General features: G+C 36.7%; 2 protein-coding genes across 16 annotated transcripts in view; one reads left to right on the top strand and one right to left on the bottom strand.

The window, feature by feature from the left end:
* Window positions 1-14,668, bottom strand: part of RALGPS1 (Ral GEF with PH domain and SH3 binding motif 1) — a 375,247-nt gene that overhangs the window by 182,048 nt on the left and 178,531 nt on the right. The window lies entirely within an intron of this gene.
* ANGPTL2 (angiopoietin like 2) overlaps window positions 1-14,668 on the top strand; it is a 41,959-nt gene that overhangs the window by 14,954 nt on the left and 12,337 nt on the right. Inside the window, exon 2 of the mRNA XM_007060932.4 lies at window positions 6,647-7,503. Coding sequence (XP_007060994.1) covers window positions 6,693-7,503 — 811 coding nt within the window. The 5' untranslated portion in view covers window positions 6,647-6,692. The remainder of the gene's footprint in view (window positions 1-6,646; window positions 7,504-14,668) is intronic.

Raw genomic sequence — 14,668 nt, 5'->3', positions numbered from 1 at the left:
GTAAGGCTTTTGATACTGTCTCGCATGACCCTCTCGTAAACAAACTAGGGAAATGCAACCTAGATGAAGCTATAAGATGGGTGCAAAACTGGTTGGAAAACCGTTCCCAGAGAGTAATCATCAGTGGTTCACCGTCATGCTGGAAGGGCATAACGGGTGGGGTCCTGCAGGGATCAGTTCAGGGTCCAGTTCTGTTCAATATCTTGATCAATGATTTAGATAATGGCAGAGAGAGTATACTTATAAAGTCTGCGGATGATACCAAACTGGAAGGGGTTGCAAGTGCTTTGAAGAAAAGGATTATAATTCAAAATGATCTGGACAAACTGGAGAAATGGTGTGAAGTAAATAGGATGAAATTCAGTAAGTACGCCACTTAGGAAGGAACAATCAGTTGCACACATACAAAATGGGAAATGACAGCCTAGGAAGGAGAACTGCGGAAAGGGACCTGGGGGTCATAGTGGACCACAAGCCAAATATGAGTCAACAGTGTAACAATGTTGCAAAAAAAGCAAACATCATCCTGGGATGTATTAGCAGGAGTGTTTTATGCAAGACACAAGAAGTAATTCTTCCGCTCTAGTCCGCACTGATTAGGCCTCAACTGGAGTATTGTGTCCAGTTGTGGGTGCCACATTTCAAGAAGGATGTGGACAAACTGGAGAGAGTCCAGAGAAGAGTGACAAAAATGATTAAAGGTCTAGAAAACACGACCTATGAGGGAAGATTGAAAAACTTCGGTTTGTTTAGTCTGGAAAAGAGAAGACAGAGAAGGGACATGATAACAGTTTTCAAGCATTTAAAAGGTTGTTACAAGGAGGAGGGAGAAAAATTGTTCTCCTTAACCTCGGAGAATAGGACAAGAAGCAATGGGCTTAAATTGCATAAAGGGAGGTTTAGGTTGGACATTAGGAAAAAATTCCTAATTGTCAGGGTGGTTAAGCACTGGAATAAATTGCTTAGGGAGGTTGTGGAATCTCCATTGTTGGAGATTTTTAAGAGCAGGTTAGACAAACACTCGTCAGGTATGGTCTAGATCAGTTGCTCTTCACTATTTTTGAAGTGGGGGGCCACTTTGGCAAAAAACCTTCAATGTGAGAGCCACATGGGGTGGGGCCAAGGGGTTAGGCGTATGGGAGGTGGCTCAGGGTAGGGCAGAGGGTGGGGAGCAGGGGTGAGGGCTCTAGGGTGGAGCTGGGGATGAGGGGTTCAGGGTGCAGGATGAGGCTCAGGGCTGGGGCAGAGGGTTGGGGTGCGGGTGAGGCTTCTGGCTGTGGGTGCAGGCTCTGGGAACTTAGAGGGAACTTAGGGAGCTGCACTTAGGGTTGATGGCTCGCAGGCCTTGCAATGAAGAACACTGGTCTAGATAATAATTAGTCCTGCCATGAGTGCAGGGGACTGGACTAGATGACCTTTCAAGGTCCCTTCCAGTCCTTTGATTCTATGACAACAGCCTCATTAACTTCACCAACCAGATCCTTTCCCCCAGCATAGTCCATCCTGTGTTCTGAATGAGTCTTTTCCTAACTTTGGAGTGCTTGACTGTGAAACATAATCATGTTATTTTAACATAGGGGCTTTTCATGTGCAATATCCCTTTTTTTTTTAAAGCGAACTCAAAAAACCAAATTTCAACATGTGGCATCACATTGATACCCACATGACTCATCAGCTGGGTTAGAACCTTTAGATCCACTGTACAGACCTCTGCCACTTTAGAGAGGGATTAGATACCCACTTTGCCAGTGGATTTCTCAGATATTTGCTGACAACTAGAACAGGCTAAAACTCTGGATTTCTGGTTCACAAGAAATGTTGGCATTTTGAAATTTGTTTTTGTTCCAAATCAGAATGAAATGACATTTTCGGAAATTTCTCAAAAAACAGAAAACATCAGAAAATTTGTTTTGGAAATGATGACACATGGTGTTTCCAAAAGGAAATGTTCTCCTCAGACCAGCATCTGTTGACTGAAATTGACGGCTGCTTGGGTAATGTAGATTGTGAGAAAATATCTGAGAGATAGTCCCTTTTTTAACATTATAAAGCTTCAAAAACTAATCCTTTTTCCTCAACCTACAGCAGGTCTGGGCAATACTATGATTGCCTTCATGTGTTTAGAAAAGCTGCATTTCAAACAGAGTTTTAGAAACCAATAATAAAAAGTGCAAAGAAATAATTGTCTTTAGTTCTAAGACCAGAAATGGATCCAAATTTAGGGATTTTAATGCTATTGCCTTTACTACATAAATTACTATTTTTATTATAAACTTTAACAGTTAAAAGTGGGTATAGAAGAGGGGAAAATTATATTAGAAAAAGTCTAGACTGCTAACATTTTCACTTTTAAAATCAATTTTTTCCACTGACACAAAAGTCATAATTGTACCTTTCCACTGGATTTAAATGACTGTAGCTGTACATTTCTCATAAAAATGTAAATTGGGAATATGAAATCCATTGCTTTTAATTTGTTATTTTAAACAAAAGCAAGTGTTTTAAATGAAAATTAGGGTTATAAGGAAATGTTTTACATGTACAGCAAAACAAGATAATAATGGCATGTTGGTAAAGAAAAAGCCAAACTATGCATTACACGCTGAACAAGTTCGACATTGTATATTTTTATGCAAACTAGATTACGCATACATACACACATTCAAGTGCAATATTTTCTCACAAACTTTTCAGTGCTTTCACTGTTCTCTAACCCACACAAAAATTAGCTGAAATACCCAAGTCAGTCTGAAAAGAAAGAAATCCAGCATTTATACAATGAAAGAAAAGCTGTAATATAGATGGCTATTATAGGGTATTTACTCCCTTAATCCAAGTAGCATTAATGGGAGTTACTATTTGCACACATCAAGGCAAAAATATATTTAAAAGAAAATCATAAAAATATCTTAACCTGATTATCGAGAAGCTACCTAACCACCCCTTGTGAGCATAACAACAATGCAAGTTGACCAAAATGAAGCAATGTTCAGAGCTACAGTATGCAAAGGATTTCCAAACAGGCTCATACTATTTTTCCTTAGAACAAAGAAAGAAAACCAAACTGCAGAAATAATATGAAAGTATGTTTTGATTCATTAAAATTCATTAAAAGGGGCAACCCAATTTTTAAAGGAAAGTGCAATATATACCCCTTCAAAAATTCTAGTGCACTTTACTACACCCTCAATGAGGTATCCAAGCTCACAAACAGATGAACGTGTATTTTGCAGTGCACCATCCTGTAATCTAAGTGTGTACTTATAAATATTTGAGTTGCATACTCTAAATATTTATTCTGATGCAATTATGTAATAAGCAATTACTGACAGATTTATACACTGAGTGCATGTTATTCAAAAATTAACATCCAAAATATCAACTCTCACAACAGAACTGAGAAACATAGCAAACACACACATACCTGGTATGATTTTATATATAATGTGTAGATCATGGAGTTTTTCTTTCTTTAGCCATTGTGAAGAGAACTGGGAATATTTAGAAAAGACTGAATATTTTATGCAGTATTTAGCAATAAAGGAAGCCCTCAGACATATGCAATGCCAAGGAGTTATTTGGTTGCATAGCTGAAAATGGAACAGCCTCAGAAAAGTTTATTAATGCTAGTGACCCCAATGTTGAACTCATAATGCCTAAAAGGGTGACGTCTTATAAACCCTTAGCTGTTGTGGCCACTGTGTTTTATGAAGAAAAGTGCCCCAGAGATCCGCTTTGAATACCTGAGGGATTAAAATCAGTTTAAATATCCCCAAAATGGCACTACTATTGCAAAAAGTCAATAAACACTAGTAGCTAGTCTGTACAGGAGTGTTGAAGGCAGATCCCGTTAAGGCAGTAACTTGGACTAATGTAAGGAGGAATATGAAGGAAATGGGATTTTCCTTGTAAGAGTTACATTAAATACTTTAGTTGAAAAGCAGTTCAAATAACTGAGAGAGATAAATTCCCTCTGCTGAAATTGTGTGATTTTAAAGTATACAATGTTTTGGGGTCAAAGTTCCTGATTTATTAACGTGCAGGATATGTAAATTGTGTAGGAATGTTTTCAGGGTTGACTGATGTATTCAAAACATTCTACCCTGAGATCTAATGTTACTAATCAAGGTAAAAAAATACCTAAATTGCCACAACTCCATCAAAACCAGACACCTCCTGCAAATTTAAGCAATAGAACAGATGTATATGCTCCTTTTTAGTTGTTAAAATATTGTTGAACACCTTTATATTTAATATAGAGCTGTCAATCACAGTTAACACAAACAATTAACACAAAACAAATTAACTAGATTAAAATAATAGGTGCAATTAATTGCAGTTTTAATCGCACTGTTAAACAATAATACAATACCAATTAAGATTTATTATAAATATTTTTGATGTTTTTCTACATTATCAAATATATTTCAGTTACAACACAGAATACAAAGTGTACACTGTTCACTTTATATTATTTTTATTACAAATATTTGCCCTGTAAAAAGATAAACAAAATAAATAGCATTTTTCAATTCACCTCCTACAAGTACTGTAGTGCTGTCTCTTTATTCTGAAAGTGCAACTTACAAAGGTTTATTACAAATAATTATTATTATTATTACTTTAGAGCCTACAAGTCGAAGCATGAAGGGATATACAAATGTTTAGCATATCTGGCACATAAATACCTTGCAACTCCAGCTACAAAGTACCATGTGAATGCCTGTTCTCACTTTCAGATGACACTGTAAATATGAAGGAAGCATTATTTCCCGTAAATGTAAACAGACTTGTCTGTTTTAGCGATTGGCTGACCAAGAAGTAGGACTCAGTGGACTTGTAGGCGCTAAAGTTTTACACTGTTTTGTTTTTGAGTGAAGTTATGTAAAAAAATTAGCACTGTCAAGCGATTAAAAATTAATTTCCATTAATCACACTGTTAAACAATAATAGAATACCATTTATTTAAATATTTTGGATTTTTTTTTACATTTTCAAATATATTGATTTCAATTACAACACAGAATACAAAATGTACTGTGCTCACTTTATTTTTGATTATAAATATTTGCACTGTAAAAACAAAAGTAACAGTATATTTCAATTTACCTAATACAAGTGCTGTAATCCAATCTCTTTATAACGAAAGTTGTACTTACAAATGTAGAATTATGTACAAAAAATAACTGCATTCAAAAATAAAACAATCAAGGGGCATCTGAATGTTTAGCATATCTGGCACGTAAATACCTTGCAACGCTGGCTACAAAAGTGCCATGCGAACGCCTGTTCTCACTTTCAGGTGACATTGTAAATAAGAAGCGGGCAGCATTATTTCCTGTAAATGTAAACAAACTTGTTTGTCTTAGCAATTAGCTGAACAAGAAGTAGGACGGAGTTGACTTGTAGGCGCTAAAGTTTTGCATTCTTTTGTTTTTGAGTGCAGTTATGTAACAAAAAAAAAATCTACATTTGTAAGTTACACTTTCATGATAAAGAGATTACACTACAGTACTTGTATGATGTGAATTGAAAAATACTATTTCTTTTCTTTATCATTTTTACAGTGCAAATATTTGTAATCAAAAATAATAGTATAAAGTGAACACTGTAAACTTTGTATTCTGTGTTGTAATAGAAATGAATATATTTGAAAATGTAGAAAAACAACCAAAATATTTAATAAATTTCAATTGGTATTCTATTGTTTAACAGTGCGATTAATCAAGATTAATTTTTTAATCACAGTTAATTTTTTTGAGTTAACTGCGATTAATCAACAGCCCTAAAAAAATATAATTCTACATTTATAAATTGCACTTTTACAATAAAGAGATTGTACTATCGTACCTGTATTAGGTGCACTGAAAAATACTATTTCTTTTCTTTATCATTTTACAGGGCAAATATTTGTAATAAAAATAATAATATAAAGTGAGCACTGTACATTTTGTGTTCTGTGTTGTAATTGAAATCAATATATTTGAAAATTAGAAAAACATCCAAAAATATTTATAATGAATTTAAATTGGTATTCCATTATTGTTTAAGAGTGTGATTAAAACTGTGATTAATTGCAACTATTTTTTTTTAAATCTTGCGATTAATTGCGATTTTTAAAATAGTTTGACAGCCCTAATCTAGTGCATCTTAGAAACCGTAACAGCACAGGATCAGCAACATTCTGTTCACATTTGAAAGTTATCTTTGCAAGTGTAAGCGATGAAAACTTAATTTTTATTTAAATGAATTTCTGAGAAACTGATGGCACTGTCCTAGAAATATGGGCTTACTTTTTGCTAATTCAGTTCCTTAAGGTGAGTGGTGAGAAATTATAGCAATGTTTCACAATTTATTAACATCCTGGTCACAGGATGCTAATAAGTTATAACTTGTCTCCATGAAGAGGCTTGTCTCAGTAGCCTCTCTACCATTTTTTTATCTTTATCTGGTAGAAGCTCTTACCAGACATGAAAAGTGTACCATATTTGTTGGCATGAAAATATGTATATTTTCATATCATTTACCACTTGAAGAGATTTTTTTAAGACTTCCCAATGAATACATCAGTTGTTAATCTTCTTATTCACATTAATTTATTTTCTATTTATTATTACTAAATAACTTTTTTTTCTATTTTAAACAGATTTTAGAAGTTCATTTGTAGAAGAAAAATTATCCAAAAATAAAGAATGATGAAGGCAGCAAGATTAACTTGCTTATTACTAATTGCAGTCATTGGAGTGACTGCTAGCAAGACACAGGAATTTGAAAGCAGTGATGAGGGCACAGAGCAAGAATTCATTTACATGAACAGGTATAAGCGGTCCAGCGACACACAGGACAAGTGCACTTACACCTTTATTGTACCTCAGCAGAAAGTGACAGGTGCCATTTGTGTTAATTCAAAGGAGCCTGAGGTTCTTCTTGAAAACCGGGTAAATAAGCAAGAATTAGAGCTGCTTAACAATGAACTTCTAAAGCAAAAGAGACAAATAGAAACTCTTCAGCAATTGGTGGAGGTGGATGGTGGGATTGTTAATGAGGTTAAACTTTTACGAAAAGAAAGTCGGAATATGAACTCTCGTGTCACGCAACTTTATATGCAGCTGCTACATGAAATTATTCGAAAACGGGACAATGCATTAGAACTTTCCCAACTTGAAAATAAGATATTGAACCAAACTGCTGATATGTTGCAACTTGCAAACAAATACAAGGACCTAGAGTACAAATATCAACATTTGGTGTCAATTGCCAATAACCAGTCTATAATTATTGCACAGCTAGAAGAACATTGTCAAAGAATGCCATCCATTAAGCCAATACCCCAACCTCCCCAACCACCAAACAGAATGTATCAGCCTCCTACTTACAATCGCATTATTAACCAAATAGCTACCAATGAGATTCAGAGTGATCAAAATTTAAAGGTTCTACCACCTAATCTACCAACCATGCCATCAGTTACTAGCAGTCCAACTTCAACTGATAAACCATCTGGTAAGTTATTTTATTGGCATGTCTAAATGATATCTATTTTAATATGCAGTGACTAACAGCACATTTTCCAGAGGTGGAGATATCATACTTAGGTCTCAAAGATGCAGACAGAGGTAAGTAGCACGTAACATATTTAGCAAATGATAATGCAAAAGTTTGAGGGTGAACTGGTTCAGATTCACCCCAGATGAGACTGAGGTTATGTTGGTGGACTTGGTGCACCTGCTAGGAGAACTGGCAGAGGTACGATGAGTCCTTCTATTAAGGGAATTTGTCTGCCTTTTGTTATTGCCTTCCCAACCTTGGAGTCTGCCTGGACTTGGTGTAGTTTTGCAAATGTTAGGTAGTGGCAGTGCCCCAGGGTGCTTTAATATTTATGCTTGACCAGGAGATTCCATCCTCTTCTTTCAAATACAGAAATCCTGCTGCAGTAAGCAACATTTTGTCCCCCTGAAATTGGATTGTTGCAATACTCTCCACACAAGAGCATTCAAAAACTTCAGCTAGTTCAGCAGCTGAATTTTAAGGGTGTTTCTTACAGGAAGCACAGTACCTCGTGTTTTGTGAGCTCCACTGGCTCCCCGTTTGTTTTGGATTCAATTTAATATATTTACTGTGATGTAAAAAACCTGAAACAGGCTGGGTCCAGGATAACTCAAGATACCTGTGTCTGCCATGCAATGTCAATGTAGCTGAGATAATGTGAGAGATATTCAAGCTAACACCTCCTTTATTGCAGGGATGCTGTTGGCAGGGCCTTTATATTCACAAGTCCTAGACTGAGGAATTTGCTTCCAACTTTGGCTTGCCACAGCTTGAATTTGCTCATTTGTACTCTCAGGCTTTTTTCAAGGAGGAAAAGGATGAAGAGTTGGTGAACGAGCGGGAGAGTTTTCTGAAGAATTGTGATGGGGGGAGGGGTTATTATATTTCTTAGTCCTTGGTCTGCAATGTTGCTCTAAGGTTACATTATGTGTGAAAAGGGTGGGCACATTTTAAAAACTGAAATCCATCAATTAACAAACAGTGAAAGGCTGTGTCTGTCCTGGATGTACTGGCCAGTTGGGGCTAGATCCAAAGCTCATTAAAGACTTCCAATGAATCAAATGGACTTTGGATCTGGCCTGTTAAACACCTGTTCAACACAAACTTTGCTTTTCTGCTGCTATTATGTTATCACTCTAGAAATATAAAATGGCAATAGGTCAGTTCACTTCAAATACTGTTTTTATGGCTTCAATTTTTTCCATTATAAACTCCTCATTTCCATGGTTTAGAACTGTGCCATAAACCTCAGCTCCAGGCTAAAACATGACATACAAGGTATTACCTGTGAGCAATCAAAACATGAAAAAAACCCAACCCAGCTAAAACACTGTTTTCAAATTATAGTGGGGGGGGGGGAGTCAGTTTCTAAAACTTTGGCCTCATACTGTTTCTCAAATTGTTCCATGTATTGCAGTTTCTAAGAGTAAGAATAAGATGAGGAGGACATATCCAGTTTAACTGTTGTGCTTCCGGATTATTTACTTTTAAGTCAAAATTAGAGTTACTTAGAGAGATTCTCATTTTAGTGCTCCAAGATTATTGTTAATTCTATTAACCTGATTATTTATTATTTGTTAATTTATTTTACATTTAGAACACAAAGAGAAAAAAGTGATTATTTTGAGTTCTAGGCACCTTTGACGTAATTTTAAAATACAAGCAATATAATAAAACCCAGTAGCCTTCCCAAAGCAGAAAAATAAGTAAAGAACTAACCAAAACCAACAATCAAATTAAAGAACACCAAAACTAGACCTTAACACCTCCTACAAAAGCCAGCCTTTATCAAATGCTTACTTCCCCAAAAGCCTAGGTTATGAGATGGCCTTGTAATGTGCGCTGACGGTCACCATTTTGTTAAACACCAACAGCATAACTGGTTTTGTACAAGTCACAAAGATTACGGGCAGGGAAGATATTTCAAAAGTGCCTGTGGAATTTAGGAGCACAAGTCCCATTGGCTATCAATGGGGCTTGCGCTCTGAAATCCCTTAGGTGTTTTTGAAAATCTCCCTCTTGATCCCTACTTCATGGAGCTCAGTTTAAATCCCTGAACTCTTAATGGGTCAAAAGCTGTTTCCCCCTTGCCATTTTTAATTTACAAGCATAAATCGGAGCAATGCCAAATGTTGTCAAAAGTGTTCTTGCATCTGAATTTTGACTGTCCCTCAAGGGCAGATCTCTTTGTTTCTCTGTAATCCCTGCACAGTGCCTAGACAATTGAGTGGGAACAGTGTGCTCCTTTTATGACCTTTAACTCACTGACACTTGCCAATGACACTGCTACACATTCAGGGCTAAACTGTGGCTTTTCCATAAGCCCTGAGCAAGAGGTAGCACACAGCTCTGCTACCTCAGGAGGAGACCAGTAACTAGATTCTGTCTTAAAGTTAAAGTCTGGTGCCCAGTAAGTAAGAGACCTTTGGTCTCCTCTTGCTCTAGTCATAAATCCTTGAGTCCATTGAAAGCCTCCAGACATTTACATTTTCATAAGTTATTATTGATTTTGCTTGCCTTGGTTTTTGGTCACTCAAATTGAGACATATAAAAGGGGCCTGATCTTCAAAGCATGGGTGCTCAGCTCTTTCTTTAAAAAAGTGAGGCCCCTCTTAAGTGTCTAAAGTTGTGTAGCCAAAAACTGAGGTATAACGATAGGTGCTTATTACACCCATTCCATAAATCTTTCCAACATTTGCTGGATGGTCTTGTCAAACCTCTCAGATTATCAGGTATTCTCCAGATTAAACTGACTTTTATTTATTTTAGGAAATAATTGGTATGAATAAGGTGGAGAGTCATTTTAAAATTTACTTCTAACAACATTTTCCCACACATCATATATTCTTAAAGTGAGCTCAAAGGTGAATGACACTAATAGCTACGAAGTGTAGTTGTAGCTGTGTTGGTCCCAGGATATTAGAGACACATGGTGGTTGAGGTAATAGCTTTTATTGGCCAAGCTTTTCTCTGTCAGCAAAAGAAGCTGGTTCAATAAAACATATTACCTCATCCACCTTGTCTCTCAGCTAGCATACACTTCAACAGAAAATATTACACTAAAATTCTATGGGGAAATCACTATTGGTTCATTACGCATTTATCTTTTTGTGCAACTACTTGGGGACAGTCTTATTAAAGAGTGAGTCTGGCATTTAGACCTCAAAATATCACACACCACACGGGAAGACTCCTGCAGCAAGGAAAGTCTTCAGCAGCTGCCTGGTACCAGACCTCTTCCCCCGCAACAGGAAGCTGCTGGATTATTTTGCTGCTGCAGGGAAAGACTATGGCAGCGGGGAAAGGCTCTGACACCTCCTCACCGCCAAGCCTTTTCCTGTTGCCTGCCGCCACCAGAGCCTCTCACTGACACGTGCAGCTACACACCGCAATGTGGCACAGTCTGCCTTTCACTATAGCCGTAGCTACACATACCGTACACACCGCCACAAGCGGTGTGCAGCATACACATAGCCATAGGAAACCGAGTATAGCCGGGAAAGGCCATATAGTCCCATTTCTCCAGGAAATTAGAAAAAACTGTTCGGCACAAGGGAGTGTGAACACCAGATCTGATGTCCGTATTAGTACAAAAACTTAATGACCAGCAGTGCTGCATATATACCCAGCTAATATTTACATCCTTCTGGCTGCACTAGTGTGTTCTCTATCTATGAAGATGATGCACTCCACACTGAAAAAAATTCAAAATTCAAAATCAGGTCATTGTGAATTCTGGCATTCAGTAATCCACAATGGTTTGCTTAGGAAAAGATGTATAACTCTTAAATTGGCCAACTTTGTTTCATCTCTTACAATTATACCATTAACCTCCATCCAGCCGTTACCTTCTATTGGCAAGTGAGAATGAGAATGTGTTGAATCAGACACGCACTAGAATAGTAACAGGCAACATGGTATCCTTTTCCAGCTTTGCTATCTTTCACAAAATTCAAGCTGATTCTTGAGTACAATAAATCTAGCTGGAGAAAATGCACATCTGTGTAGATGCCTCTCTAGATTACTGAATTACTGAGTGGGATATCTGATGCAAGCATATTCACTACAGAAATGGTGCACTGCACTAACACTAAATCAGAGAAACCTGTAATAGAGTTTCAGGTACTAAAACGATGTACAAAAAAAAGAGAAAGCTTAACTAATAAATACAACCCTCAGAGATCATGACAAATGGCTACAGACAGGATAAAAGTAACCAATTCAAAAACTCCTACTCCAACATACCAATTCAAAAACTCCTACTACTTATGAAAGGAGTTATTGACTAAGAAATTCCAGCTAAGACTTACACTCAGATAGAACTACCTTCTAGAAATTTGTGCAGTTCAGTTGCCTACATTTCCATTTGGCTCAAGGAACAAGCGCATTGTTGATGCATGGAACATTTTCAATCCTAGTTTCCAATTTTCCCAAAAGATTACTGGACATTGTTAAAGACAGACACGATACAGACTAGTATGCATCAAGTCTTGTGTTATGTGACAACAGGGCAGAAGACTACAAAGTAGAAATAGATATATATCATATGATTACTTTTCTTAGTTAAAAATTGAAATACTAAAGTGCCCTTGTTCAATGGAAACTGTTCTTAATAGTGCTGGCAAAGGGAAAGCTACAGATCCTATAACATAAATTTTCAGATTTCAGAGATTCTCTCTTTTATCAGCAAAAGAAGGGGAGCCGGGGTGGCAGCAAAGGATTCATCATACTGCATAAGAAGACATAAATCAGTTGGCAAGTCTTGGCTGGAGTTAAAATAAATTAGGATGCACAATTAAAGTCTCAATGAATTAGAATCTTCTGATCTCTGTCCAAATGAATTGGCAGGGGTTGTCAGTTCTAAAGGGAAAGAAAGTTGCCAATATGAGCTAGGAAGATTTAGAAGAAATGGTACAGTATAGTTAGACAGCTCCCCATTCCTCCCCTTCAGTTTTTACATGCTAGACAAATAGCTCACTTCCCTGGGAATGCATCCGATGAAGTGAGCTGTAGCTCATGAAAGCTTATGCTCAAATAAATTGGTTAGTCTCTAAAGTGCCACAAGTACTCCTTTTCTTTTTCCCTGGGAAAGATTTTTCTGATTGGCACAACTTTGATTTCCAAGTTGGATACTGGAAATGAAATAAGAGTAGAGGAACTCTTCTATCCACTTTATATAACATGCCTTCCCAGCCCAGAACCTAGATTCCACCCCCTAAAGCTTCCTTTCAGTGTTACCTCAGAATTCAAACTGCAACACAATAGCTAATCATATTAACTTATGCGCTGTATTATTAATACTTCAACCTTAATTAAATTACATTTTTCTGAAATAATTAACTAATGTGACATAAAGTCTGTCTCTTTAATTTCTTTCCAAGTATGCTCTGTAGGATATGATATTGACCCCCCGTAGGTGAGATAATACTAAATCACTCGCGATAATATGGGGTGCCTAAATTGTATTAATATAGGCTCCTTTTTAAATAGTATTCTTAAAAACAAAAATCCAAACATTTTCTGTTAGTTCTCAAAGCTCCCTGGTTTGGGCTATTCAGTGACTTCTTGTCAAATGATCCCGCAAAATCTTAATCTTTGAATAATTATACAGATAAACTCAGTTTCTAAAAATTACAGTTTGGGGAATTGGTAACAGAGACATAATTTTTCATCTCTACTTCACCTCCTTCAATTCAGGCGAGGGGCCCAATTTTCCCCCTTCAGTATATGAGTAACTGACCTCAGTGGGCCTCAAATTACCAGCAATTAAAAGTGGTCATTGTTTAGTAGCTGTTCAATGGTCTCTCTGAAACATAAATTGATAGTTTGTTCACTAGGAATTAGACTGAGATGTCTACATCACATCACATAAATCCACCACCTTTCCAGGCAACCTGTGTGAGGCAATGTTATCCACTGAGTAAACAGGTCAACTAGGTTGGGAGTCAGGAGACCCTGGCTCTCTTCCTAGATCTGTTGCTGACCTGCTGTGTGACTTTGGTCAAGTCGCTTTACCTCTCTGCACCTCAGTATACCCTTCTGAAAAAACAGGAATAGTGATACCCTACATTTGTATAGCATGCGGAGATCTCTGGAGGAAAAGCGCTGTATAAGAGATAAGTATAGGCATATTATATATTAACAAATAGACCATCGACTAGATGCTATGGATATTGATCTGTCTTTTAACCTTAGCAGTAGCCCCCTCCTCCTAAGTGCTGAGGAAGCTTGCGCTATTGTTGCCATGCTGTACCTGTATTGCGGATAAACAGTAGACTTCAGTCTGCATGGTGGTTAATTCAGTAATTTTCATCAGTATAACATTTAATTGTTTAAAATAAATTGTTTAAAATAAATTGTTTAAAAAATATCTGAATAATTACACAACTCCTGGGTTGAATCAAAAATATGTCCAGCTTCCACAAGCCACAAACAAACAAGGCTGTACAGAGCACACACCGAAAATGTTTCCTTTGCTCCACATGAAACTTTATTATGATTGATGTGTATCCACATCTGTCCCATTCAAAATTAATATACCCAGGCATGTGAACTGGAGAGGCTTATGGGTGTCAGGAAAATCCCACCAGTCATCTCTTGATTCTATGTATCATACACACATAATTACTATGTGCAGGAGAGAGTTTGTAGTGCAAATATTACTGAGGTTGTCAGATCTTTAGGGTAGGAACTGTCTTTTTGTTCTGTTTGTACAGCGCCTAGCACAACCAGACCATGCTCCCTGACTACAGCCACTATGTTACAAATAAATAATAATAAATATTACTCTATGACATAATAAAGCAATCACTATTTTAAAATGTTTTGCTAATAATATTTTAAAAGCTCTTAAGAAACATGGCTTTACCACGCCAAAATGAGATTAAAAATGTAAGCTGAGCATTTTTCTATATTCATATAACTCAGCCAAAATGTGGTTTCTATAAAAAAAACTGTCAGGTTTAAAACAGATAGAAAGGCATTATCCCTTTATGGTTTCAGTACTATGTCATAAATATAATAGGAACATTTGAAGTTCTGGGCTGTATTTCAACATCATGGTCTGTTTTTAGTGCCTAACAAATCCCAAGAGAGGATAAAAATCAATGCATGCATAATG

Source organism: Chelonia mydas, chromosome 16 (assembly GCF_015237465.2).
Source record: "Chelonia mydas isolate rCheMyd1 chromosome 16, rCheMyd1.pri.v2, whole genome shotgun sequence".
NCBI lineage: Eukaryota > Metazoa > Chordata > Testudines > Cheloniidae > Chelonia > Chelonia mydas.
This window is presented reverse-complemented; position numbering and strand designations above follow the sequence as displayed.